At 38.5% G+C, this 25,015-nt stretch overlaps 1 protein-coding gene across 27 annotated transcripts in view; it reads left to right on the top strand.

Moving 5' to 3' along the window:
* The window catches only part of HDAC8 (histone deacetylase 8), a 272,200-nt gene that overhangs the window by 66,319 nt on the left and 180,866 nt on the right, over positions 1-25,015 (top strand). For 25 of the 27 annotated variants that reach the window (XR_013531559.1, XR_013531560.1, XR_013531558.1 and 22 more), the window contains 3 exons: positions 17,365-17,477; positions 21,485-21,562; positions 22,165-22,273. The exons of the other annotated variants lie outside the window; for them this stretch is intronic. Coding sequence is in view for 22 of the 25 variants with exons in the window: in XM_078362969.1 (XP_078219095.1) it covers positions 17,365-17,477; positions 21,485-21,562; positions 22,165-22,273 (300 nt within the window). In the remaining 3 variants the exon portion in view is untranslated. The remainder of the gene's footprint in view (positions 1-17,364; positions 17,478-21,484; positions 21,563-22,164; positions 22,274-25,015) is intronic. 27 annotated transcript variants of the gene reach the window in all.

Here is a 25,015-nt window from a genome sequence, read left to right as displayed (position 1 = left end):
TAAATCATAGCATACTTTAATAAATTGGTTTCAAAAATTCAAATTCAAGCTAAGACGCTTTCTACCTGTGTGGCCTTGGACAAGTTACTTAATTTCTCTGTGCTTTAGTGTTTCTCATTTGTTCAGTGGGCATAATAGCAGTACCTGCTTCATAGGATTATTGTGAAAATGTATTGAGTTAGCAATATTTAAAACAGTACAGTTCCTGCCACAGGGTAATCACTTATTAGATGTCAGCTATTATTTCTATTATTTGCCAAAAACAGAGGAGAGCCAAACCTTACTACAAATGAAAGTAAAAAATTATAAGAGGTATACTAATATGTAAAGCGAAAATAGATATCTGAGCAAGTCTTAGGTCCAATAAGAAAACATTATTGGAAATCCATAATGCTAACTTCTAATACCAGTACTAGAAAAAAAGATTGTTGCAAAATCTTTGCCAGTAACAACTGTTGAACAGTGCAGGTATCTGGCTCTGTCTTGGTAAGGTAGCCACCTACTGTTTTATATAAATTTCTTAATGATGTGATCAAAGCCCCTGACCTCTAATGGACCTAAAACAGCAAATGCACATAAGCACATACAGTTGACTGAGCCCTGTGCTTTTTCTTAAAGATTGATTTTGTGGTTTATAATTCACCAGGGCATTTAAGAAGCTAGATATATCTGGAAAAACAAAAACAAAACAATTGCCAAACCACAAAGCTGCAGACACATTTCAGAAATATGTTTACAGAAGCTGGTCTCTTCCATGAACAATGTTCGTATTGATGATGTGAAAGACAAAATGCACCAGACAATTAAGGAAATGATTTTATTCAGGTATTGCAATAGGGAGAATATTTATTAAGGAAGACCAGCTCAAAGGAAAGGAAGAATGCCTGGCATTTTATAGAGACAGGTAAACAAGGGAGTCATCTATAAGTCTTCTTGGAGTTGTGAGGAAGGATGGAGATGGGTATTCTTTTAGGATAATATGTCAGTGTAGGATAGTCACTTGTAGTTAGCCTTTTCCTGGAAAACAAAAGGCTGCGGGGCATTTTTTTAACCATTACTGCTTTCTGGGATACACAGGTCTCAGATAAACTTCAGTACTGTCATTTATTTTGTTTAAAATGCCTATCATTTAGCATTGAGCAACTCAGAGGAGAACATAAGGCTCCTAAATGAGGTGAAGCTAAAGTCTAAGAAATAGTCTCTCAAGGACTCTTGTTGGTGTTGTTCCTGTAAAGCCACTTGAACCATCTAACGAGTGGCAGTGGCAAAGGTCAGATGTTTTAGGGTCCTGGAAATTAGACATATTAAAAGAGGAATGGCAGCAATAAGAAAAGAAATGTTGGCCAAGGGTGGTGGCTCACACCTATAATCTCAACATTTTGGGAGGCCGAGGCAGGTGGATTGCTTGAGCTCAGGAGTTCAAGGCCAGCCTGGGCAACATGGCAAAACCTTGTCTCTATAAAGAAATACAAAAAATTGTCTGGGTGTGCTGGCATGCACCTGTAGTCCCAACTGCTTGGGAGATGGAGATGGGAGAATCACTTGAGCCTGGTGGAGGTTATGGTGAACTGAGCTCATGCCACTGCTTTCCAGCCTGGGTAACAGACTAATAACCTATCTAAAAAAAAAAGTTAATATAAAAGATTATATTATAGTAAAGAGCCAAGAATTGAACCCTGAACGTAACCAGTCCAATGGATTCCAAAGCATCAATGGAAGAAAACTTTTCCATTTTGCAGCACCACTCCTGGAGCTAGGGTGTGGGTACTCTTGGCAATGTTGTTTGTTCACAGTCTTGGTTACTGCTATGGTTTATATGTGGTTTCCCCCTGCCAAAACTCATGTTGAATTTCATCCCCAATGTTAAGAGGTGGGGCCTAGTGGGAGGTATTTTGGGTCATGGGGGCAGATACCTCATGAATAAATAAATGCCCTCTGCAGAAGTTAGTGAGTTTTTATTCTCTCATGGGAATGGATTAGTTCCCACATGAGTGAGTTGTTTAAAAAAAAAAAGTATAGTATCCTCAGTTTCTTGCTTTTGCTTCCTCTCTCACATGTGATCTCTTTGCACACATCTGTTCCCCTTCTGCTTCTGCTATGAATGGAAGCAGTATGAGAGAGGCCCTCACCAGATTCAGCTGCCCAATTTTGAACTTTGCAGCCACCAGAATTATAAGCCAAATAAACCTCTTTTCTTTATAAGTTATCCAGCCTCAGGTATTCTGTTATAGCAACACAAAATGGATTAAGATAGTCACCTTTCATGTAAAAGGTATGCATGACTTGAGAATTTCTCACAACTTCTGTCATAGTCTAGGCAGCATCTTGTTCAAGGAGAATTCTAGTCATGCGTGGTCTGCTGCAGTGCTGTGTTCTTCTAGGTTGATATTGAGCCATTGGAGTTTAGCTTGCAGGGTTCCTCGTGTTCTGGAAAAGAGGGCAAGCTCCAAGACTTATACATTCTAGGATAAGAGAAAGACAGCTGTGTGCATTGGCTCCATAAAGTCATCCTTGGTTCCTTAAAAGTGTCTGATCATATCTGATTCAATGAATCTGCATCATTCAATGAATGAGCATCATTTACAAATATGACATTCCAGGCAAGGCCTTGGTTACATATGAGTGTTTCTAATCATATCCTGGTAAGAAGGGCAGACAGATTTTTATTGAACCAATGCAGATAATTATATTGCTAGGAAAATAAGAAGACTCTATGAGAATTTCCAAATCCTGGAGAACTCAGGGGTATAAGATATCATTTACAAATGTTTCATTTCAGTTTACAAAAAAAAAGCATGATCTACTAGATAGTTACGAATTATAGAGAGTGTATGAGGGAAGAGAAATGGGAAGTGAGTTTTTTATATATCTAGAAAATAGAATATTAAAGCTTTAGCAATATTCCAAACAAAACCCAAATCATACCTCCTCAGTCATTCAGGTCTATGTAATTAGTTCTTTTTCCACTCCACCTTGGGTTAAGGCTATCTTATTAACACACCTACTTCTCAACTAGAGTTCTCAAAATCCTGCCTCAATTCACTAGCATGGTCTCAAAGTTGTTGAAACCATCTCGTAATAAGCCTTTACACAAAAGTACCTGGAGTAGTTCTTCTCCATGGTGCTTTAAGAAAGTCCTTTGTTGAAGATGAAGCCCTCTAGCTTGTAGTCAATTGCAAGTGCTTTCAGGGAAGCATTGGGGTAAAATCTAAAAAGCTGTCTACCTGTAGATGATACAAGTGTTACAATAGCTATGGTTAACTATTTTCGGATCATTTTCAAAAGGGAAAAAATACAATGAGAGTTCATTACAAGAATAATAATGCAAATTACAAAGAGGTGTAGTTTCTGTGGCATGTAAAATGAGATAAAACTCAATCCAAAAAATTTTTTTGACAAAATATCTATTTTTTTTAAAAACTCTTATTTTAGATTTGGGGATACTTGTGAAGGTCTGTTACATAGGTAAACTTGTGTCACAGGGGTTTGTCATACAGATTATTTCATCACCTAAGCATTATCTTTTCTGCTCTTTTCTTTCCTCTCACCCTCCTCCCTCAATAGACCCCAGTGTCTGTTGCTTCCTTCTGTGTGTTCATGATTTCCTGTCATTTAGCTCCCACTTATGAGTGAGAACATGTGGTATTTGGTTTTCTATTCCTGCATTAGTTCACTAATGATAATGGCCTCCAGCTTTATCCATGTTTCTGAAAAAGACATGAGTTTATTCTTTTTTATGGCTGCATAGTATTCCATGGTGTACATGTACCACATTTTCTGTATCCAATCTGTCACTGATGGCTTTAGGTTGATTCCGTGTCTTTGCTGTTGTGAATAATGCCACTGAACAGTCACGTGCATGTGTCTCTATGGTAGAATGATTTATATTCCTCTTGGTATATATACAGTAGTGAGACTGGTGGGTCAAGTGGTAGTTCTACTCTTAACTCTTTGAGGAATCACCAGACTGCTTTTCTCAGTGGTTGAACTGATTTACACTCTCATCAACAGGGTGTAAGTGTTTTGTTTTTCTCTGCAACCTCACCAGCATCTGTTATTTTTTTGACCTTTTAATAGTAGCCACTACGACTGGCTTGAGATGGTATCTCATTGTGGCTTTGATTTGCATTTCTCTAATGATCAGTGAGAGTGAGCTTTTTTCCCTATGTTTGTTGGCCACATGTGTGCCATCTTTTGAAAAGTCCTTTGCCTACTTTTTAATGGGGTTTTTGTTTTTCTCTTGTAAATTTGTTTAAGTTCCTTAAAGATTGTGGATATTAGACCTTTGTCAGATGCATAGTTTGCAAATATTTTCTTCCATTCTCTAAGCTCTCTGTTTACTCCATTGATAGTTTATTTATTTCACTGTGCAGAAGTTCTGAAGTTTAACTAGATCCCATTTGTCAATTTTTGCTCTTGTTGAAATTGCATTTGTTGTCTTTGTCATGAAATCTTTGCCCATTCCTATGTTCAGAATGGTATTACATGGGTTGTCTTCCAGGATTTTTATAGTTTTGGGTTTTACATTTAAGCCTTTGATCCATTGAGCTGATTTTTGTATATGGTATAAGAAAGGGGTCCAGCTTCAATCTTCTACATATGGCTAGCCAGTTGTCCCAGAACCATTTATTGAATAGGGAGTCTTTCCCCCATTGCTTGCTTTTGTCAGCTTTGTCAAAGATCAGATGGTCATAGGTGTGCAGCCTTATTTCTGGGCTCTCTATTCTGTTCCATTGGTCTATATATCTGTTTTTGTACCAGTACCATGCTGTTTTGGTTACTGTTGCCCTGTAGTGTAGTTCCAAGTTTGGTAACATGTTGCCTCCAGCTTTTTCTTTTTGCTTAGGATTGTCTTGACTATTTGTGCTCTTTTTTAGTTCCATATGAATTTTAAAATGGTTTTTTTCTAGTTCTGTAAAGAATGTCATATGTAGTTTGATAGGTATAGCACTGGATCTGTAAGTTGCTTTGAGCAGTATCGCCATTTTAATTATATTGATTCTTCCTATCCATGAGTGTAAGATGTTTTTCTATTTGTTTGTGTCTTCTCTGTGATTTATTTGAGCAATATTTTGTAATTCTCATTGTAGAGATCTTTCACCTCCCTGATAAGCTGTATTCCTAGGTATTTGTGTGTGTGTGTGTGTGTGTGTGTGGCAGTTGTGAATGGGAATTCATTCATGAGTTGGTTCTTGGGTTGACTGTTGTTAATATGTAGGAATGCTAGTGATTTTTGTACATTGATTTTGTATCCTGAAAATTTGCTGAAGTTGTTTATCAGCTCAAGGAGCTTTTGGGCTGAGACTATGAGGTTTTCTAGATATAGAATCATGTCATCTGCAGAGATAGTTTGACTTCCTCTCTTCCTATTTGGATGTCCATTATTTCTTTCTCTTACCTGATTGCTGTGGCTAGGACTTCCAATACTACGTTGAATAGGAATCGTGAGAGTGGGCATCTTTGTCTTGTCCATGTTTTCAAGGGGAATACTTCCAGCTTTTGCCCATTCAGTATGATGTTGACTGTGGATTTGTCATAGATGGCTGTTATTATTTTGAGATATGTTCCTTCAATACCTAGTTTATTGAGAGTTTCTAATGTGAAGTGGTATTGAATTTTATTGAAAGCCTTTTCTATATCTATTGAAATGATTATGTAGTTTTTGTCTTTAGTTCTGTTTATGTGATGAATCACATTTATTGATTTGTGTATATTGAACCAACCTTGCATCCCAGAGATGAAGCCTACTTGATCATGGTAGATTAGCATTCTGATATGCTACTGGATTCAGTTTGCAAGTATTTTTGCATTAATATTCATCAAGGAAATTGGCTTGACCTTGTCTTTTTTGTTGTGTCTCTGCCAGGTGTTGGTATCAGGATAATGCTGGCCTCATAGAATAAGTTGAGGAGGAGTCCCTCCTCCTAAGTTTTTTGGAATAGTTTCAGTAGAAATACTACCAGCTTTTCTTTATACATCTGGTAGAATTGGCTGTGGATTGATCAAGTGGCAGGCTTTTTTTGGTTGGTAAGGCTATTTATTACTGATTCAATTTTGGAGCTCATTATGGGTCTGTTTAGGGAATCGATTTCTTCCTGGTTAGGTTTTAGTAGGGTGTATGCCCAGGGATTTATCCATCTCTTCTGGGTTTTCTAGTTTGTATGCATAGAGTGTTCATAGTAGTTTCTGATGGTTATTTTTGTTTCTGTGGGGTCAGTGGTAACATTTCCTTCATCATTTCTAATTGTTTTTATTTGAATCTTTTAATCTAACTAGTGGCCTATCTTACTAATTTTTTCAAAAAGCCAACTTTTGGATTCATTGATCTTTTGAATGGCTTTTCATGTCTCAGTTTCCTTCACTTCAGCTCTGATTTTGGTTATTTCTTATCTTCTGCTAGCTTTGGGGTTGATTTGTTCTTGCTTCTCTAATTCAGTTGTAATGTTAAGTTATGAATTTGAGATCTGTCTACCTTTTTGATATGGGCATTTAGTACTAGGAATTCCCCTCTTAACACTGCCTTAGCTGTTTCCCAGAGATTCTGGTATATTGTATCTGTTTTCTTATTCATTCCAAAGAACTTCTTGATTTCTGCCTTAATTTTATTATTTACCCAAAAGTTATTCAGGAGCATGATGTTTAGTTTCCATGTAATTACATGGCTTTGAGTGATTTTCTCGGTCTTGACTTCTACTTTTACTGTGCTGTGTTCTAAGCGTGTATTTGGTGGTATGATTTTGGTTATTTTTCATTTGCTAAGGTTTGCTTTATGTCCAATTATATGGTTGATTTTAGAGTATGTACTATGTGGCAATGAGAAGAGTGTATATTCTGTTGTTTTTGGGTGGAAAGTTTTGTACAGGTCTATCAGATCCAGACAAAATACCTATATACATAATGATTAACCCTTGTCTCAGTACATCTGTGTTCCTCTAAAGGAATGCCTGAGGCTGGATAATTTATAAAGAAAAGAGGTGTTTGGCTCACCACTCTGCAGTCTGTACAAGAAGCATGGTGCCAGTATCTACTTCTAGTGAGGGCTTCAGGCTGCTTCCACTTATGACAGAAGGTAAAAGGAAGCCACGTGTGCAAATCACTGAGAGAGAAAGCAAGAGAGAGGGGGAAGGTACCAGGCTCTCAAGGGAACTCTCTCGGAGTAACTAATAGAGTGAGAACTCACTCATTATTGTGAGACTACAACCAAACCTTTTATAAGGGATCCACCCCCAACACTTCCCACTAGGCCACTACCTCCAACACTGGGGATCAAATTTCAACATGAGGTTTGGAAGGCCAAATATCCAAACTATAAAAATCCTATTTTCAAAGAAGGGAAGGTATTATATCTAATTTATAAAAGTTCATGAACATCATCTTTATAGAGAAAAGAGACACATATATAACATATCATAATCTTGACATATATCATCAATATACCAATCATATAGTTTTAATAAACCCAGAATATATCAAGAACATCAAGAGATTCAGTAATCTGGAATAGTTCTTAAACATGTGTATATTAACAGAATTTCATAGGTAAATGATATGAATCCCCAGTTGAAAACTAATGACTAGGAAAATGCTAGATTCAAAACAAAGAAGCAAAGTGGAAACCAAGTTAACACTTTAAAAAACTGAAATTATTGCTGAAAATACTATATGATAGTTATCTAATATCTGGCAAAGCAGCATAAGGATTTTGACATATCTCGGCCATTGACAGCACTAATGAATCTGTAGTAATGTTCCATACAGTTTACAATTTCTAAAATGTTTATGCTAATAACATTTTACCTATACCAATTTAACCTAGAAAAAGCAGAGCATCTCTTCAGATTTGACAACTCTTCCCAGGCAACTCCTCAATAGTAATCTATTGAATAAATATAATTATTTCTAGCACTTCTCTTTTAATGAGGTCAAAGACAATATTTTTTTTTTTTTTTGGCCATTGTAACAGTGAGGAAACCAAATTCTAGCTTTGCATCAGAATATTTGATCCTAAAGTTCTTTTTGTAAATATTATAAATAATCTCATCAAACCTTAGCCAGCCACCTCAACAAATAAAATTCCCTTTCTGTGATCCCTCTACAACTTTCTATATCTATATACATCCTTTGTAACAACTTATTTAATTAGCAAAAAATGACTTGTTCATTAACAGACCCAAGTATACATAACTTCTCTGTAGCATGTAGAAATAAGAAGCAAAAGCATACAACATTATATGTAGTAACTAATGTTTCAGCATCCTCTTACTTAGAAATGGTCTAGGTATGTAATGAATATTTATTAATTGATTTAATTTAGTATCAGCCGAAAGTTTTTAGTTACCTAAAGATTTTGTATATTATATTCAAGCTGATATAACATAATTACTGTTGAAATAAAGTTTATCAGAATAATGACTCAACTTGGTTAAACAAATTTAAATTTTTATAATCATAAACACTTAGGAGAATTAATGTTAGCTCATTCAATCAGTAAACCTGACTATGTTTAGGAAGAATATTCTCAAGTAGAATAAAAATCTACCTATATATTATGCCCAACACTGATAAATCAGAAAAGATACAGCTGATTTTAGTAAACCAAAATTACTAAATTAGTCTCATTTGCCCAAGATTTACCTAAATTATGTGAGCTTGAATTCTTTTTTTTTTTTTTTTTTTTTTAATTTTTTATTGGATTTTAGGTTTTGGGGTACATGAGCAGAGCATGCAAGACAGTTGCGTAGGTACACACATGGCAGTGTGCTTTGCTTTTCTTCTCCCCTTCACCCACATTTGGCATTTCTCCCCAGGCTATCCCTCCCCACCTCCCCCTCCCACTGGCCCTCCCCTTTTCCCCCCAATAGACCCCAGTGTTTAGTACTCCCCTTTCTGTGTCCATGTGTTCTCATTTTTCATCACCCACCTATGAGTGAGGATATGCGGTGTTTCATTTTCTGTTCTTGTGTCAATTTGCTGAGGATGACGTTCTCCAGATTCATCCATGTCCCTACAAACGACACGAACTCATCATTTCTGATTGCTGCATAATATTCCATGGTGTATATGTGCCACATTTTTCCAATCCAGTCTATTATCAATGGGCATTTGGGTTGATTCCAGGTCTTTGCTATTGTAAACAGTGCTGCAATGAACATTCGTGTACATGTGTCCTTATAGTAGAACGATTTATAGTCTTTTGGATATATACCCAGTAATGGGATTGCTGGGTCAAATGGAATTTCTATTTCTAAGGCCTTGAGGAATCGCCACACTGTCTTCCACAATGGTTGAACTAATTTACACTCCCACCAACAGTGTAAAAGTGTTCCTTTTTCTCCACATCCTCTCCAGCATCTGTTGTCTCCAGATTTTTTAATGATCGCCATTCTAACTGGTGTGAGATGGTATCTCAATGTGGTTTTGATTTGCATCTCTCTGAAGACCAGTGACGATGAGCATTTTTTCATATGATTGTTGGCCTCATATATGTCTTCTTTCGTAAAGTATCTGTTCATATCCTTTGCCCACTTTTGAATGGGCTTGTTTGTTTTTTTCCTATAAATCTGTTTGAGTTCTTTGTAAATTCTGGATATCAACCCTTTGTCAGATGGGTAGACTGTGAAAATTTTTTCCCATTCTGTTGGTTGCCGATCCACTCTAGTGACTGTTTCTTTTGCCGTGCAGAAGCTGTGGAGTTTGATTAGGTCCCATTTGTCTATTTTTGCTTTTGTTGCCAATGCTTTTGGTGTTTTGTTTATGAAGTCCTTGCCTACTCCTATGTCCTAGATGGTTTTGCCTAGATTTCCTTCTAGGGTTTTTATGGTGCCAGGTCTTATGTTTAAGTCTTTAATCCATCTGGAGTTAATTTTAGTGTAACGTGTCAGGAAGGGGTCCAGTTTCTGCTTTCTGCACATGGCTAGCCAGTTTTCCCAACACCATTTGTTAAACAGGGAATCCTTTCCCCATTGCTTGTTTTTGTCAGGTTTATCAAAGATTGTATAGTTGTATGTATGTTGTGTTGCCTCCGGTGCCTCTGTTCTGTTCCATTGGTCTATATCTCTGTTTTGGTACCAGTACCATGCTGTTTTGATTACTGTAGCCTTGTAGTATAGTTTGAAATCTGGTAGTGTGATGCCCCCCGCTGTGTTCTTTTTGCTTAGAATTGACTTGGCTATGCGGGCTCTCTTTTGGTTCCATATGAAGTTCATGGTGGTTTTTTCCAGTTCTGTGAAGAAAGTCAATGGTAGCTTGATGGGGATAGCGTTGATTCTGTAAATTACTTTGGGCAGTATAGCCATTTTCACGATATTAATTCTTCCTAACCATGAACATGGAATGTTTCTCCATCTGTTTGTGTCCTCTCTGATTTCGTTGAGCAGTGGTTTGTAGTTCTCCTTGAAGAGGTCTCTTACGTTCCTTGTGAGTTGTATTCCAAGGTATTTTATTCTTTTTGTAGCAATTGCGAATGGCAGTTCGCTCTTGATTTGGCTTTCTTTAAGTCTGTTATTGGTGTAGACGAATGCTTGTGATTTTTGTACATTGATTTTATATCCTGAGACTTTGCTGAAGTTGCTTATCAGTTTCAGGAGTTTTTGGGCTGAGGTGATGGAGTCTTCTAGGTATACTATCATGTCGTCTGCAAATACAGACAATTTGGCTTCCACCTTTTCTATTTGAATACCCTTTATTTCTTTTTCTTGCCTGATTGCTCTGGCTAGAACTTCCAGTACTATATTGAATAGGAGTGGTGAGAGAGGGCATCCTTGTCTAGTGCCAGATTTTAAAGGGAATGCTTCCAGTTTTTGCCCATTCAGTATGATATTGGCTGTTGGTTTGTCATAAATAGCTTTTATTACTTTGAGATACGTTCCATCGATACCGAGTTGATTGAGGGTTTTTAGCATAAAGGGCTGTTGAATTTTGTCAAATGCCTTCTCTGCGTCAATTGAGATAATCATGTGGTTTTTGTTTTTGGTTCTGTTTATATGGTGAATTACGTTGATAGACTTGCGTATGTTGAACCAGCCTTGCATCCCCGGGATGAATCCTACTTGATCATGATGAATAAGTTTTTTGATTTGCTGTTGCAATCGGCTTGCCAATATTTTATTGAAGATTTTTGCATCTATGTTCATCATGGATATTGGCCTGAAGTTTTCTTTTATCGTTGGGTCTCTGCCGGGTTTTGGTATCAGGATGATTTTGGTCTCATAAAATGATTTGGGAAGGATTCCCTCTTTTTGGATTGTTTGAAATAGTTTTAGAAGGAATGGTACCAGCTCCTCCTTGTGTGTCTGGTAGAATTCGGCTGTGAACCCGTCTGGACCTGGGCTTTTTTTGTGTGGTAGGCTCTTAATTGCTGCCTCAACTTCAGACCTTGTTATTGGTTTATTCATAGTTTCAGCTTCCTCCTGGTTTAGGCTTGGGAGGACACAGGAGTCCAGGAATTTATCCATTTCTTCCAGGTTTACTAGTTTATGTGCATAGAGTTGTTTGTAATATTCTCTGATGATGGTTTGAATTTCTGTGGAATCTGTGGTGATTTCCCCTTTATCATTTTTTATTGCATCTATTTGGTTGTTCTCTCTTTTATTTTTAATCAATCTGGCTAGTGGTCTATTTTGTTGATCTTTTCAAAAAACCAGCTCTTGGATTTATTGATTTTTTGAAGGGTTTTTCGTGTCTCAATCTCCTTCAGCTCAGCTCTGATCTTAGTTATTTCTTGTCTTCTGCTGGGTTTTGAGTTTTTTTGATCTTGCTCCTCTAGCTCTTTCAATTTTGACGATAGGGTGTCAATTTTGGATCTCTCCATTCTCCTCATATGGGCACTTATTGCTATATACTTTCCTCTAGAGACTGCTTTAAATGTGTCCCAGAGGTTCTGGCACGTTGTGTCTTCGTTCTCATTGGTTTCGAAGAACTTCTTTATTTCTGACTTCATTTCATTGTTTACCCAGTCAACATTCAAGAGCCAGTTGTTCAGTTTCCATGAAGCTGTGCGGTTCTGGGTCGGTTTCTGAATTCTGAGTTCTAACTTGATTGCACTATGGTCTGAGAGGCTGTTTGTTATGATTTCCGTTGTTTTGCATTTGTTGAGCAGTGCTTTACTTCCAATTATGTGGTCAATTTTAGAGTAGGTGTGATGTGGTGCTGAGAAGAATGTGTATTCTGTGGATTTGGGGTGGAGAGTTCTGTAAATGTCTATCAGGTTTGCTTGCTCCAGGTCTGAGTTCAAGCCCTGGATATCCTTGTTGATTTTCTGTCTGGTTGATCTGTCTAATATTGACAGTGGAGTGTTAAAGTCTCCCACTATTATTGTGTGGGAGTCTAAGTCCTTTTGTAAGTCATTAAGAACTTGCCTTATGTATCTGGGTGCTCCTGCATTGGGTCCATATATGTTTAGGATCGTTACCTCTTCTTGTTGTATCGATCCTTTTACCATTATGTAATGGCCTTCTTTGTCTCTTTTGATCTTTGTTGCTTTAAAGTCTATTTTATCAGAGATGAGAATTGCAACTCCTGCTTTTTTTTGCTTTCCATTAGCTTGGTAAATCTTCCTCCATCCCTTTATTTTGAGCCTTTGTGTATCCTTGCATGTGAGATGGGTTTCCTGGATACAGCACACTGATGGGTTTTGGATTTTTATCCAATTTGCCAGTCTGTGTCTTTTGATTGGTGCATTTAGTCCATTTACATTTAGGGTTAATATTGTTATGTGTGAATTTGATACTGCCATTTTGATGCTAAGTGGCTGTTTTGCCTGTTGTTGTAGATTCTTCATTATGTTGAAGCTCTTTAGCATTCAGTGTGATTTTGGAATGGCTGGTACTGGTTGATCCTTTCTATGTGTAGTGCCTCTTTTAGGAGCTCTTGTAAAGCAGGCCTGGTGGTGACAAAATCTCTGAGTACTTGCTTGTTCGCAAAGGATTTTATTTTTCCTTCTGAAGCTCAGTTTGGCTGGATATGAAATTCTGGGTTGAAAGTTCTTTTCTTGAAGAATGTTGAATATTGGCCCCCACTCTCTTCTGGCTTGTAGTGTTTCTGCCGAGAGATCTGCTGTGAGTCTGATGGGCTTCCCTTTGTGGGTGACCCGACCTTTCTCTCTGGCTGCCCTTAGTATTCTCTCCTTTATTTCAACCCTGTTGAATCTGACGATTATGTGCCTTGGGGTTGCTCTTCTTGCAGAATATCTTTGTGGTGTTCTCTGTATTTCCTGCAATTGAGTGTTGGCCTGTCTTGCTAGGTGGGGGAAATTTTCCTGGATGATGTCCTGAAGAGTATTTTCCAGCTTGGATTCATTCTCTTCGTCCCCTTCTGGTACACCTATCAAACGTAGGTTAGGTCTTTTCACAGAGTCCCACATTTCTTGGAGACTTTGTTCATTCCTTTTTGCGCTTTTTTCTCTGATCTTGGTTTCTCGTTTTATTTCATTGAGTTGGTCTTCAACTTCAGATATTCTTTCCTCTGCTTGGTCAATTTGGCTATTGAAACTTGTGTTTGCTTCACGAAGTTCTCCTTATATGTTTTTCAGCTCCTTTAATTCATTCATATTCCTCTCTAAGTTATCCATTCTTGTTATCATTTCCTCGAATCTTTTTTCAAATCTTTTTTCAAGGTTCTTAGTTTCTTTGCATTGATTTAATACATGATCTTTTAGCTCACAAAAGTTTCTCATTATCCATCTTCTGAAGTCTAATTCCATCGTTTCGTCACAGTCATTCTCCGTCCAGCTTTGTTCCCTTGCTGGTGAGGAGTTTTGGTCCTTTCTAAGAGGCGAGGTGTTCTGGTTTCGGGTGTTTTCCTCCTTTTTGCGCTGGTTTCTTCCCATCTTTGTGGATTTGTCCGCTGGTCGTTTGCGTAGTTGCTGACTTTTCAATTGGGTCTCTGAGTGGACACCCGGAATGTTGATGATGAAGTATTTCTGTTGCTTGGTTTTCCTTCTACCAGTCTAGCCCCTTTGCTGTACGACTGCTGAGGTTCGCTCCAGACCCTGCTTGTCTGGGGTGCACCTCTAGCAGCTGTGGCACAGCGAGGGATGCTACTAGTTTCTTTTTCTGCTATCTTTGTCCCAGGATGATGCCTGCCTAATGTCAGTCTTTTGGATATAGAGGGGTCAGGGAGCTGCTTGAGGAGACAGTTTGTACTTTATAGGGGTTTAATTGCTGAGCTGTGCGCTCTGTTGTTCCTTCAGGGCTGTTAGGCTGCTATGTTTGATTCTGCTGCAACAGAGCTCATTAAAAAACCCTTTTGTGTTTTTTCCCTCAAATGCTCTGTGTTGAGGGGTTTGGGCTTTATTTTTGGATGTTCGATGAGGTGTCCTGCCCAGCTAGAAGGCAGACTAGCCACTGTTTGGCTGCCGAGGCTCCGCCCTGCTGTTGTGTGATTCGCCCCGTTCCTACAGGCTCTGCTGTGGTCTCCGCCATGCCCTGCGGCGGAGTCTCTTCATTGTAGCGTGTTGCCTCAGCAACGGCAGGCTGCGTCAGCAGTGGGCGTGTATCTCAGTAGGGACGGGTTGCCTCGGCAACGGCTGGCTGCGTCAGCAGTGGGCGTGTATCTCAGTTGGGGCGGGTTGCCTCGGCAGCGGCTGGCTGCGTCAGCAGTGGGCATGTATCTCAGTTGGGGCGGGTTGCCTCGGCAACGGCTGGCTGCGTCAGCAGTGGGCGTGTATCTTAGTTGGGGCGGGTTGCCTCGGCAACGGCTGGCTGCGTCAGCAGTGGGCGTGTATCTCAGTTGGGGCGGGTTGCCTCGGTAGTGGTGGACGCCCCTCCCCCACAGAGCGTCTCGGGCCGTCTGCTCGGGATAGTTTGAAATCGCGGTTTTGTTCGTCCCACTGGGTATCCCAAACGATCTGTCCCTACAATCACCTGGGCTGGGCTTCTGTCCAAGTCTCGTTCAGTCTCAAGTCCAGCCCTCTCAAGTCTCAGGTTGCCGGTTCAACAAGGCACCCGGACAAGCGCGCCCTGTGGGGATTGCTGGGTAGGGCCGGCCGCCGCCGCCCCGGCTGCCGGCTTTGCCAGGCAGACCTACTGCCTGGCGTCCCGTGTCTTTTTTATACTTGGGAGTTTCCCCGTTCTGTGGGCAACAAAGATCAGTCTGGAAATGCAGCTCAGACTCACTGTTTGCGGATTCAACGCGAGCTCCAATCCTGGGTTGTTCTCACAGCGCCATCTTGAGTCCTCCTCCCTTTTTTTCTATCGAGCTTGAATTCTTAAAATATTTGAGTTTGTTTTATAAGAATACTTGTTTTGGCCCATTGAAAATATTGAAAGTTCAATTTTCTTATTTTCTGGGGGTTTTAGGAGTATTCTATTTATCTAAATGCTTATTTCTACAAGCCAATGAGAATAGAACTCCTTTAATTTAAGAGATTTTATCATCTAATTTAGTAGTACTATCCAGAAGTTATAAATTCACACAATGAGACATAAAGGCCTTTCTGAATGATAGACATCATCATCATCATCATCATCATCATCATCATTTAGGCTATTGCCAGGAGGATATGTTCATTAGTAAGGAACATCTTAAAGAAAAGGAAGGGAGCCACGAGTTTAATTGAAGAAGGTAAATAAGGGAGTCATCTACCAGTCTTATGGGTGTCCTGAGGAAGGATGGAGATGAGTGTTTCCTGCAGTCCTTTGCAGTTCTCCATTTCTCATAACACTAAAGGGTGGAGGGTTTCTTAACAATCATTGCTTTCCAAAAGCAGAGGGCTCAAGTAAATTTCAATATTGTCAATGAGAAGAGTCTACTTTGTCAATTTTGTCTATAGCTTTTCTCTATATTCTCTTTTATCTGCCATATTATTTCTGGTTGCCTTTTTTGTTTGGATGGTTGGTTTTTTGTGTTTTGGCTTTTTATGCTTATGCTTTATATCACCAATTTAATTGTAAGTTCTGTGAGGAAAGGAAATATGTCTTGTATTGATTTGTATTCTTCGTCCCCATCTCCCTCCTCTTTTTGCCAGGCACTTAGTGTTCTGTCCCATCTACCTAAAGTTATTGATGTTCAGCAGGATGACAGATTATCTCTTTTTTATGTGCTAAGGCAGTAAACTTATAAAATATAAGCTTTTCATAATTGGAAAATAGCATTCACATCCAAGAACTTTCAAAATCACATATTTAATTCTTATTTAAAGAGAATTCATAGATGGAGAAATATTTTTCTTTAATTGGTTTCTACGTGGTTGCATATCTAGGGCTAAGCTATTCTTTGGCTAGATGATTGCCGAGTTCACCATCATGAAGCAAAGTCAATGTCCAAAGATATTTTTACCAGCTTCTTGCTTGCCACTGTACCTGTCTTATTGACTCAGCCTGTGAACCAGGGCACTATTTAAATATGAAATGTTACTATGGAAGAGATTTCATGAAGAAGTTTATGCATTGTGTAGGCACTACAAAGAACTTTACAGTCTCATAGTAGCAAAGATGCCATTTTAACTATTGCTTATGCCTAGGCAATCTCAAGGAGAACTCAGAAAAAATGGTCTGGGTATTTGAAGTCTCTGTGGAAGCAAAATAAATGAAGCATTTAGTATGAGGCCTTAAAAATAACTTATAATACACTCTTGATGATAAAGAATGTTCTTTTACATCTAATCAGCAAGGCTTAATGGAAGCGTAGTAAAAGAGTGGGTTAACCTTGACAAGGGCTTAAAGTGACGCAGTATCACTGGTAGCACATAAGTTAAAGGACACCAGTGAAGTCAATGAAGACAATTTTAGTGAAGAAAACAAAATAACTTTAGAAAAGACAGCTTCACTCTTCATTGTAATAATTGCATTTACAGACAGGCAACCACATTATCCGGCGCAGGAGATTATGCATTTGTATGTTCTACACTCAGCTTTTATAAGCAACAATGCCAAGACTAACTTTTTTAAAATTCTAAGTTATGTCATAGTATCAGTACAGAGAATCCAATCTCTAACATCTTCTACATCTGGCTGAGCGAGACTGTCCTTAAGGCCCCTTCTAGATTCTAGCTTTCTTAAAATCCTGTAAGTGATTACCAGTGTTCCACATGATGATGCCAGGGTACTACAATTTTTTGAAGTGATTCCTAAATCCAGGGAAAGGTGATTTTCTCTTGTTCAGTATAGTTATAATATTCTTATGCTTTGAAAATCTGGGATTCTGAATGGAAAATATTACCAGTTTACCTGAATATTTACTTTATTGAAACACTTCATTCCCTGATCATTCTGGGTCATTTACTTATAATCTTTGTAGGTGGATTTTTGTTTTTCTTAAAAGAAGGGGAGCTTTAGGGGCCTCGATCTCAAGGGTTAGATCCTTGGCGGTTAAGACTCTCTTGGATTGCTTTTGGACTGTTGGCTGTAGCAACTTGTTTTCTTACAGAGATGAAGCATCTGGTTTTTGTTATCTCAATGATGCTGTCCTGGGAATATTACGATTGCGACGGAAATTTGAGCGTATTCTCTATGTGGATTTGGATCTGCACCATGGAGATGGTAAGCTCTTTGGTTTCAAATATGCTTTGCTGCTAGGACAGCAGGTTTTTATCTGTTATCTGCTTCTAGGCAACTGGTAAAAGGAGAAATGTCTGCTGTAATTGAAATTTTCCTAATTGAAAATTTAAAGTAGGTCATGTAGTGATTCCTCTAACTGATGCAGTTGCTGCTTTTCTGCCTAAACCAGACTCCTGTAGTTTTTTCTCCTCTCTCCTTCTGTAGCAAACCTACAGAACTAATAGAGAATGTTAAGAAATGAAACTCTTACCTAGTGTTTACTCCAGTGGTCAGCGACCTCCCTCAGGCCATTTCCATTGGTTCTAAGGGAATCTATACTTAGAGATGACAGTCTTGTCTCTTTTATTGATGCTATTCTCAAGATAGAGTGGGTATATGGGCTAACATTCTGAATTTTTCACTAATAGCCTGCTAACTCGTGTAGTGATCAGAATCCGTATTATTCTCTTTGGATTGCTAAAATATTTAGTGCCACACAAACAGGACATCTTCGCTAACATTTAATAGCAGAATCTCTTAACAGTTTGCCTTAACCTATTAATTCTCTCTTAGAAGACTCCACTGACAGGACTTATCCAACCCTCCTATGTATTTTCCATCTAGAATGTAGAGCTCCAGTGACAGTTGCCACATTCTTTTTCTATAAGAAATACTGTCTGGAACACGTAGTATTTTCATTTATTTAAGAACACTTATCTCGTAAATTCTTAAAAATACTCCTCCCCCACATCAGTGATTGCTATTTCCCCATTTCCAGGGATTTTTTTTTTTTTTTTTTGAGACAAACTAACATAATCAAGGCATAGGGAGGAAAAGAATATTGTATGTCTGAAGTTAGGGTCAGCTCTGCTGCCAAAACAGAGAAAGAAGGACGAAATTGTGGAGGGAACCTTTGCAGGAAGTTTCATCTGCATGGATGCTACCATGGGACAATGAAAGAAAATTAAAGGTAACCAAGAGAAGAGAGGTTAAAACTACCAATACACTACTTTGAGAACCATTTTCACTGAAGATCTGAATACTCAACCAGTGCAAAACATAGCCTTGCTTAAAAGCCTTCAGAGAATCCTTATTGCTTATAACAAGGGGTAGCGTTTGACCTATGTCTTATTTTTGTATGGCCAGTAAGCTAAGAATGGTCCATAATAGGTTTTCCAGCCAAGTGCAGTAGTTCACACCTGTGATCCCAACATTTTGGAAGGCTGAAGTGGGAGGACTGTTTGAAACCATGAGTTTGAGACCAGCCTGGGCAACAAAGCGAAACCCCCATCTCAAAAAAAAAATAGCTGGGTATGGTGTTGTATGCTTATAGTCCTAGCTTCTCAGGAAGCTAAGGCAGGAGGATCGCTTGAGCCCAGGAAGTCGAGGCTGCAGTGAATTATGATTGTGCCACTGCACTCCAGCTTGGGCAACAGAGCAAAGCACTGTCTCTTAAAAAAATTTTAAAAATGGTTTTTCCATTTTTAAAGGGTTGTAAAAGAGAAAAGATTTTTTAAAATGTGTCTGTGAGTATGTATATATGTGTGTGCGTGTATAATAGAGACCTTGAGTAATTTGCAAAGTCAAAAATGTTTACTATTTAGCCAGTTAGTTTGTTGACCCTTGGCCTAGAGCAATGGTTCTCAGACTTGAAAGTGCATCAGGATGACCTGGGGAAGTTTGTTTTAAAATGCACACTGCTGAGCCATATTCACCAGATATTCAGATTTAGTAGGTCTGACGTGGAACCAAAGAAATTATGTTTTAACACCTCAGTTGTTCTGCAGGCCACACTTTGAAAAACAGTGGTCTTCAAGGTAAAGTTCTCACTCTTTACCCAGTCTTTCAAGGCTTACCTTGAATAGGCCTCACTTCATCTTCCTACCCTTATCTCTCATTACTTGCTGTCTAGGCTGCACTACTCAATGAGCATGTCTATCTATTCATGACACGTCTCACTGTTCCTAGACATGTCTCACCATTTCTACCTCCTGGGCTTTGCCTCCTTTTTTCCTAATTTAGTTTTGTTTCACCTGCCCCAAGTTCTACCCATCTGTTCAAGTTCCAACAGTAGCAGGCTTCCCCTGACCACTCCAACTCAAGTGTTCCCTCCCTCCTCTCAAGTCCTGTATTGTTCATATCACCAACTTGATATTTCATTACATATTGCCTTGTATTTTTAATTAATTTTTTTAATGTGTCTGTGTCTTCTCTTCCCATAGAAACTGAATTCCTTCAGAGCAGGGATCAAGTTGTTTACTTCTTCTTGTTTTATACAATGCGTTGAACCAACATAAGTAGTGGCTCATTAAAATATTTGATGAATGAATGATTATGAAATTCAAATTATTAGTATCAGAGTTTAAGAATAGAATCAACTCTGTAGAACCATATAAGAATGAACCGAGACTGTCACCTGAAACTGTTCTTTCCATTTGCAATGTTATTTCTACACCCTTCGGAGTTTCCTGTTTTAGCCAACTTTTATGGTGTGTTTCATTTCAGTTTATTTCCCCTCTTCAGCAGCTCCCTTCCAGTGACCCCTGCCCCACCCCCAAACTCTTATGCACTTGGTTTATTTTAAATCTCCCATGATTACATAACTAGCATCCTGTGGTGGCTTCACTAGCCACCCGTACCCCACCCTTGCCTTCTTTCATCTACCTAACCACTCTCCTCTTTCCCACCAAGTCCATAGCTTCCTCCTGTCTGTCCACATCTCCTTTTTAAGTATGATTTTATAACTGTGCCTAGTGGTATTTCCCATGAGAAGAAATACAGATAACCACTAAACCTATGAAAAGGTGCTCAACACTCTAATACTCAAAAAAAGACAAATTAGAGCAAGACTATTCTTTCTGCCTAAGATTAAAGAAAGTAACAATAGTTTGGGAACTCTCATACATGATTGGTCAAAGTATAAATTGGTACAACATTTCTGGATGGATCAATTCAGGATTTTCATGAATTATCCTTGTTTAAGACTTCATTGCTAAGTTGAAATACTATTTTCATTTATTTTGTTTGTTTTATTTTGTTTACTTCATGCTTTTTGCCTAGAGCCTTTAACTGGTTTTAACCGCCTCCCTAGGGAAAAACATAAGGCTTGGGAAATTCAAACATACCTGTAATATACAAATAGAGTTAATTTTTTTTTAAGTTGCTGTTGGCCTGTAATGAAGACTAAAAACATTAAGTAAATACAGAGACAATTTCTTTGTTTGAAGTAAGAAAGAGGGCAGTACCTGAATTTGCTAATAGTCCTCCTGTTTTACAGATTGATGATCTGAATATAGTGTGACTATATGTGACTCTGAGAGGAAAGGGGTAGAGGTGGGCAGTGTGTTTACCTATATAAGTAGAGGCTTGTGAGGCTTACTTGAAATCCCAGCTTTTCTCTCCCAGGCCTCTAATCATTTACTAACTCCATTAAAATGGAGAACAGACCCCTTTCTTGAAAAGTTTTTCCCCCATCTTTCTTCAGGCTTTAAAACACTGTTATAAGGCTGCTATTAGAAGACAAACTCAGCTGTTTTTAGCCAAAAAGGGTTATCACATTGTACATCTTTGGAAAAAAAAGTCCCAAGACTTTAACTATAACCACTTAAACAAAACAGAACATAGAACTCGTAAGATGGTGCCAGTTTCCCATATTCAATTCTGTTGATAATGCGTCAGTTCTAGGCTCTCGCCCTTCCCTACCTTTTAGAACAGATTGTCAAAGAAAGCCCAGATATCCCATTGCTTGGAAAGGGGAAGTCTAGTTATAGTTTCCCATGAGTTTGAAAAGTAACCCCCAAGCTTCACTTGGGGCCAAAGTTCTACCGTATCTTCTAATTACAAGATTAGGGACCAGAACTTCATATTACTTTTATTCCTCAGCTTGTTACTTTTATTATTTATGCTTTCTCATCTCCCCTCCTTCTCACAGCTACTTTCTAGATTTTCAGATGTTGAAAATAGGAATGCCATATGTGAAATGATTCTTTTGATGTTTCTTTATCTGGTAGGTGTAGAAGATGCCTTCAGTTTCACTTCCAAAGTCATGACGGTGTCCTTGCACAAATTCTCCCCGGGATTTTTCCCAGGCAAGTGATCATAAACTCAATATTACATTTGATGACTAAATACTGAAATTCTTCTATACACTTCTTATACTTGGATAGTTCCATTCTGTTAATACCTTATTGCTTAGTAATACCTATTCTATGCAAAATTTTAACACAATTCACCTCAGATGACAATAACATGAAAAATGACAATAAAGTTATTTCTTTTTCCAGGTGATTTTTATGGACTGTCAATAGATCACTTATGCTTACTATACTACTAGATACCCCATGCAGCTCCTAACGTCCTGAATAATTACAGTGATAAATTGATATTATGTCAACCTAAAAAGCATGAAGCCAAGCAATGGAGTTAATCTCTTACATTTTCATTTGATCCAGTAAGATGAAAACTAAGGTTTTTCAGTTTCCTTATGGTTTGTCTGCTTCTCCAAGATTGTTTACAATAATTACTTCTTTATATTATTTTTCTTAATTTCTTTCCCTAGAAACCATCACTAATTTGGGATTGTTCTCCTAACTGACCTTTTCAGTCTTCTGAATTCCTAACAGGAAATCCTTTAAGTTTTCTGGGTTCTCATGTTCTTAGTAACTGAACATAGTGCTCTTCTCTTTTATAGGAACAGGTGATGTGTCTGATGTTGGCCTGGGGAAGGGACGGTACTACAGTGTAAATGTGCCCATTCAGGATGGCATACAAGATGAAAAATATTATCAGATCTGTGAAAGGTATGGCAGTAACACTGAGCCAATAATAAGTGGATTGTAGTTCTGTAGGATGAAATGGCCTCCATCTCACAATGTAAACAAGAACAATGTAAAAAAGAAAACAACTATATACCTATAAAGCTTTTGTATACTGGTCAGTATGCTTATTTGATCAGTAGCTATCTCCTGTATGAGAGAGCCAAGCAGCTGGACCAGAGCCATGCTCCAGGTTGGATCTTACCCACTACTGAATATGATTAAGACCTTCCCAAGAGCAGAGCTTTTAGGCTATCCTGAAGATTCCCTTGTTTGCTACTTCCTTAGCTCAAAAAACCTGCATGTATATTATTTCATTAACCTGGCAGGGTTCATTTCAGTTGTCAGGGTTCATTATGGGGACCTGTGCTTTCTTCTAATGGTGTAAATATTAGACAATTAACTATTATTATTATTTCATGCATTCTTATGTTCTGTCCCCAGTGTTAAAATTGGAGTCAGATACCTGTACTTTCTACACTATGGGTAAGGATTAAATTACAGACCATCATAGGCAGACAGATTGGTGCCAATGTGTGGACCACTGGAGTTGAAAAGCCCTATGGAATGGGGATGGGGGGGGGTTGTGCTAAACTCATATTCATAAAAATTGAGATTGGTCAGGCACAATTGGTGGTAAAGAAACAAATCTGACTAGAAGTCAGCCAGTCTACATTACTGAAGGTAAGTAATGGGGGATGGAGGTACTCTTGATCTTTCCCCAGCTCAGCTCATATTTCTCCCAACCTCTGATGAAGGTTCTTCCCAAAGGAGCGTGCCTGCACTGGCCATCATAACTGGCAGTTGTATAAACAAAGTGGTACTATTGAAAAATAAAAACTTTATGCTTCAAAAGTGCCTCTTAGCTCAAGAGATTTGGTGAGCCAAGTCATCATTCAGTCATTCAGCAGCATTAGCCTCTTCATATTTTTAATCATGTCTCCTGGCTACCTCTTTGTATAATCAAACTGAAAAAAACTTTTTTTATTTTGGAGCCTGCCACTGATGGTTTAATTGCCTTTCCTTTTTCCCCTTAAGCTCTCTGCTGTCCTTGAGATGTGCAGATCAGAGCTGCTTATGTAACTTTACCAATAAAGATATCCTGCAGTTCTATGTAAAAGGAGAATTATTTTGTTTTTCTTTTAATCCCATTCTTAGCAGTGCCCGATTTTGTTGCCCTCCCTCCTTTTTTTTTTTTTTTTGCCATAATAGGAAACTAAATTGTTCTCTTCAGTGCACTATCCATAGTGTTTCCTAGAGCCCTTTGTTGGGTCTTAATTGAAAGGTCAGCACTCATCATCCTGCAAGCATAGTTTGTAATATCTAGTGCTCCCTAAATGGATCACCTTATATATGCTCCTATTGAAGCTTATCTGCTAACCATAAAACCTCCTGAGATCTTCCTTTATCTCCCATCAACTTGGTATTTCACTGCCTGGGAAAGCTGAGTATTATCTGCAGACTTGAGGATTTCCCGGTGCCTACCCCCAAGGAAGTCTACTATTTATCTTTCTTCAGTCAGAAAAAACATCTGTTTCTACCCTATATTTTCTTTTTTTTCTGTAGACCAGTTTCTACTACATGATAAAAAAAATATTAAAAAATATTTTAAATCCCATGGTAATTCATGTTTTAAAATAGCCTTGGTATCAAACTTAGAAGCATTTTTAAAGTAAGTTTAGCCCCAAGGAAAAGATCTGTAGAAGATTACACATGATTTCCCTTTACAAAAACGATGATGCCACCCACAACTTAATAGATTGATGGCTTTTGTGTACAGGAGGCTATGATTTATTAAAGATTCTTTCAGCTTGCCTACTAAAGAACCAGACACTCACCAGTTTATAGTTTCCAGGGCCCCTTTACCTGCAGAGCCACCTTGGCAATGCAAGCCACACAGTGATCGTTGAGAATAACAGGTTCCAGGTTTTCATTAGAGGTATAATAATGTTTTTCCTTTGTTTTCCTTCAGAAGTCAAGTCTGGTCAGGGCGTTATATGAAGGCACCTCTGATTCCAAGGGTGCCAAGAAGGCTTCCTGGTCCAAACATCTTTCCCATCTGTTGGATTAATACCTGAAATTCCTTTAACAGGAAACATACTTTTATTCTACAATTAGAAATAGTCCTTAAAATGAAATTTTGGTACAACCTCTCATCCTTGCCCCTGCTCTATCATAGAAGTATAGTTTTACAGCATCTTTTTTTGGGGGGTGTGGACAGTGTCTTCCCCTGTTGCCCAGGCTGGAGTGCAATGGCATGATCATGCTCACTATAGCCTTGAACTCCTGGGTTCAAGTGATCCTCTTGCATCAGCCCCCCAAGTAGCTGGGACGAACAGGCATGCAATACCACATCTGGCTAATTAAAAAAAAATTTAGTAGAGATGAGGTATAGCTTCACAATACCATTTTTGACAATGAATTATAGTTCTATAGGATGAAATGGCCCCCATCTCACAATGTAAACAAGAACAATGTACATCTCACAATATAAATGAGAATGTGGTCAGAGCATGAGCTCACTGAGGAGCAGGAATTGCATAGTGGAGCAGTAGAGGGAAAGAGGTACCAAAAACCACAATGATCTTTGCCAAAAGTTTTGCAGAGAGCCAGCCCTGGTAACTAGATCACTCAGTCCCAGGTATTACGCTTTTGAATACTTCTGGTATATGGCTTGGAAACAGTCTCTTACACATTTGCCACTATTACCTCTGACCCTTCTGCCTA

This window comes from Callithrix jacchus, chromosome X, assembly GCF_049354715.1.
Source record: "Callithrix jacchus isolate 240 chromosome X, calJac240_pri, whole genome shotgun sequence".
NCBI lineage: Eukaryota > Metazoa > Chordata > Mammalia > Primates > Cebidae > Callithrix > Callithrix jacchus.
The sequence above is the reverse complement of the archived record's forward strand: the minus strand, read 5'-3'. Positions and strand labels throughout refer to the sequence as shown.